Below are 1,755 nucleotides of genomic sequence, written 5' to 3'. Positions count from 1 at the left end.
ACACGTGCGTGTGTGTGTGTGTGTGTTGGGGATGTTGGGGCCAGGGGGGGTCAAGAACACAGCAACTGCTGAATGAGAGGGAGTCCAAAAGGCTGAGGGGGGCTGAGTTCTGGATCCTGAATCTTGGATTTTGTGATGGGTCCTGGCTGGATCTGGATTCAAGACACACCAGAAGTACTTACGATGTCGCCTGAGGGGCGGTGGAGATGCGGCGAGCAGCAGCAGCACCAGCAGCATGAGGAGAGGGGCGGGGAGGGTGAGGAGAGGGGCGGGGAGGGTGAGGAGAGGGGCGGGGAGAGTGAGGAGAGGGGCGGGGAGGGTGAGGTGCAAGCAATGCAAGGCAAGGCAAGAAGTGGGCAAAGAAATGACGGAAATAGAAAGAAAAAGAAATCATACCAAATATAAACGCGACGCCAGGACGGCACTTAACATCCTAATATGAAACAAATTCTGAAATTCAAACCGAATCCAGAGCCACATCCATCCATCCATACATACATACATACACGCGCACATACATAAACTCACTGAAAAGCACCGTCACTGTGTCGTACTCCTCGGCAATGGGCACCTCGCCAGCCTGCAACAAGGAAAAAAGGGGATGCGAGGTGACGGAGGGTGGTCGCGGAGGGTGACGAAACTGGCGGCGGTGTGGGGGAAGAAGAACAAAGAGAATCAAAAACACAATCATGGGCGTGATGGCGGTAGAGTTAGTTAACTTGGGAGGCCAGGCACGTCGCGCTGAGGCGCTTCGCACTGACGAGGCAGAATGATGATGACCTCCCTCGTCAATACCCGCATCAATACCAATACAACGTCCATGGGCCCCTCCCCCGGCTTGTACGGACACACCCGCACTTGTGTGCGCAACTTGTAAAACTTGTAACTTGTTAGTTGTCGAACTCGCGGCTTAAACTCGCGGCACAATAAATGACCGACCTACCAGCATCCATCCATGCATAGCAAACACAAAACACACACACACACACACACACACACACACACACACACACACACACACACACACACAGGAAACGCGCCCCTCTCCCCCAACCCCTCCTTTCGCTTCCCTTTCTCCCCCTCCCCCCCCAGAGCGCCCATCAAACCCATCATCAAAACCCCCTCTTCTCCCCCCGGCCCCCACATACACACCTTCCCCCCCCCCACCTACCTGCAGCTGCCGGATGACCCTCCCCGGCAACATAGCCCTCAGCAGCCTGTTGTGCTGCTCCTGGGACACCAGCAGCCACAACACCAGCAGGGCCACCAGCAGAGCCCCCAGGACCACAGCAGCGAGGCAGGGGGCTCGCCAGGGGGGCGCCCAGCCGCCGCGGGGGGACAGCTCCAAGTGCCTGCAGGGGGGATACACGCGCGCGTGTGTGTGTATGTGCGTGTGCGCGTGTGTGTGTGTGTGTATTAGCGGGGGACATGGACAAGTGAGGGTAACAAAGGTAAGAGCCGCCGCAGCGGCGGTGGTAAGCTACGACAATCACGACGGAGCTGTACTACACACATGCACACACACGGGGGGGGGGGAGGAGGAGAGCCCCGGGGTGAAAGGACTACGTCAGGGGAGGGGGGAGGAACTAACCCGGGCCCAGCAGTACCGGGAACGAACCAACGAAGGAGCGAAACAGCGAGCGAGCGAACGAGGGAGGTGTTGCCAAGCAGCCGGCTGCCCACCCTGCCATCCGCCCAAATACCCGCCTCCGCACTCTCTCCACCCCCAAACCCCAAAACCCACCCACCCACCCC

The 1,755-nt window shown here is 58.6% G+C and overlaps 1 protein-coding gene across 1 annotated transcript in view; it reads right to left on the bottom strand.

Annotated features, from left to right (window-relative positions):
* Window positions 1-1,755, bottom strand: part of cyc7 (guanylyl and adenylyl cyclase family member) — a gene marked incomplete at both ends in the record, with an annotated part of 7,746 nt that overhangs the window by 4,340 nt on the left and 1,651 nt on the right. Inside the window, 3 exons of the mRNA XM_002955585.1 lie at window positions 183-190; window positions 529-580; window positions 1,172-1,352. Coding sequence (XP_002955631.1) covers window positions 183-190; window positions 529-580; window positions 1,172-1,352 — 241 coding nt within the window. The remainder of the gene's footprint in view (window positions 1-182; window positions 191-528; window positions 581-1,171; window positions 1,353-1,755) is intronic.

The sequence above is a fragment of the Volvox carteri genome (genome assembly GCF_000143455.1).
Source record: "Volvox carteri f. nagariensis unplaced genomic scaffold VOLCAscaffold_53, whole genome shotgun sequence".
NCBI classification, from domain to species: domain Eukaryota; kingdom Viridiplantae; phylum Chlorophyta; class Chlorophyceae; order Chlamydomonadales; family Volvocaceae; genus Volvox; species Volvox carteri.
The sequence above is the reverse complement of the archived record's forward strand: the minus strand, read 5'-3'. Positions and strand labels throughout refer to the sequence as shown.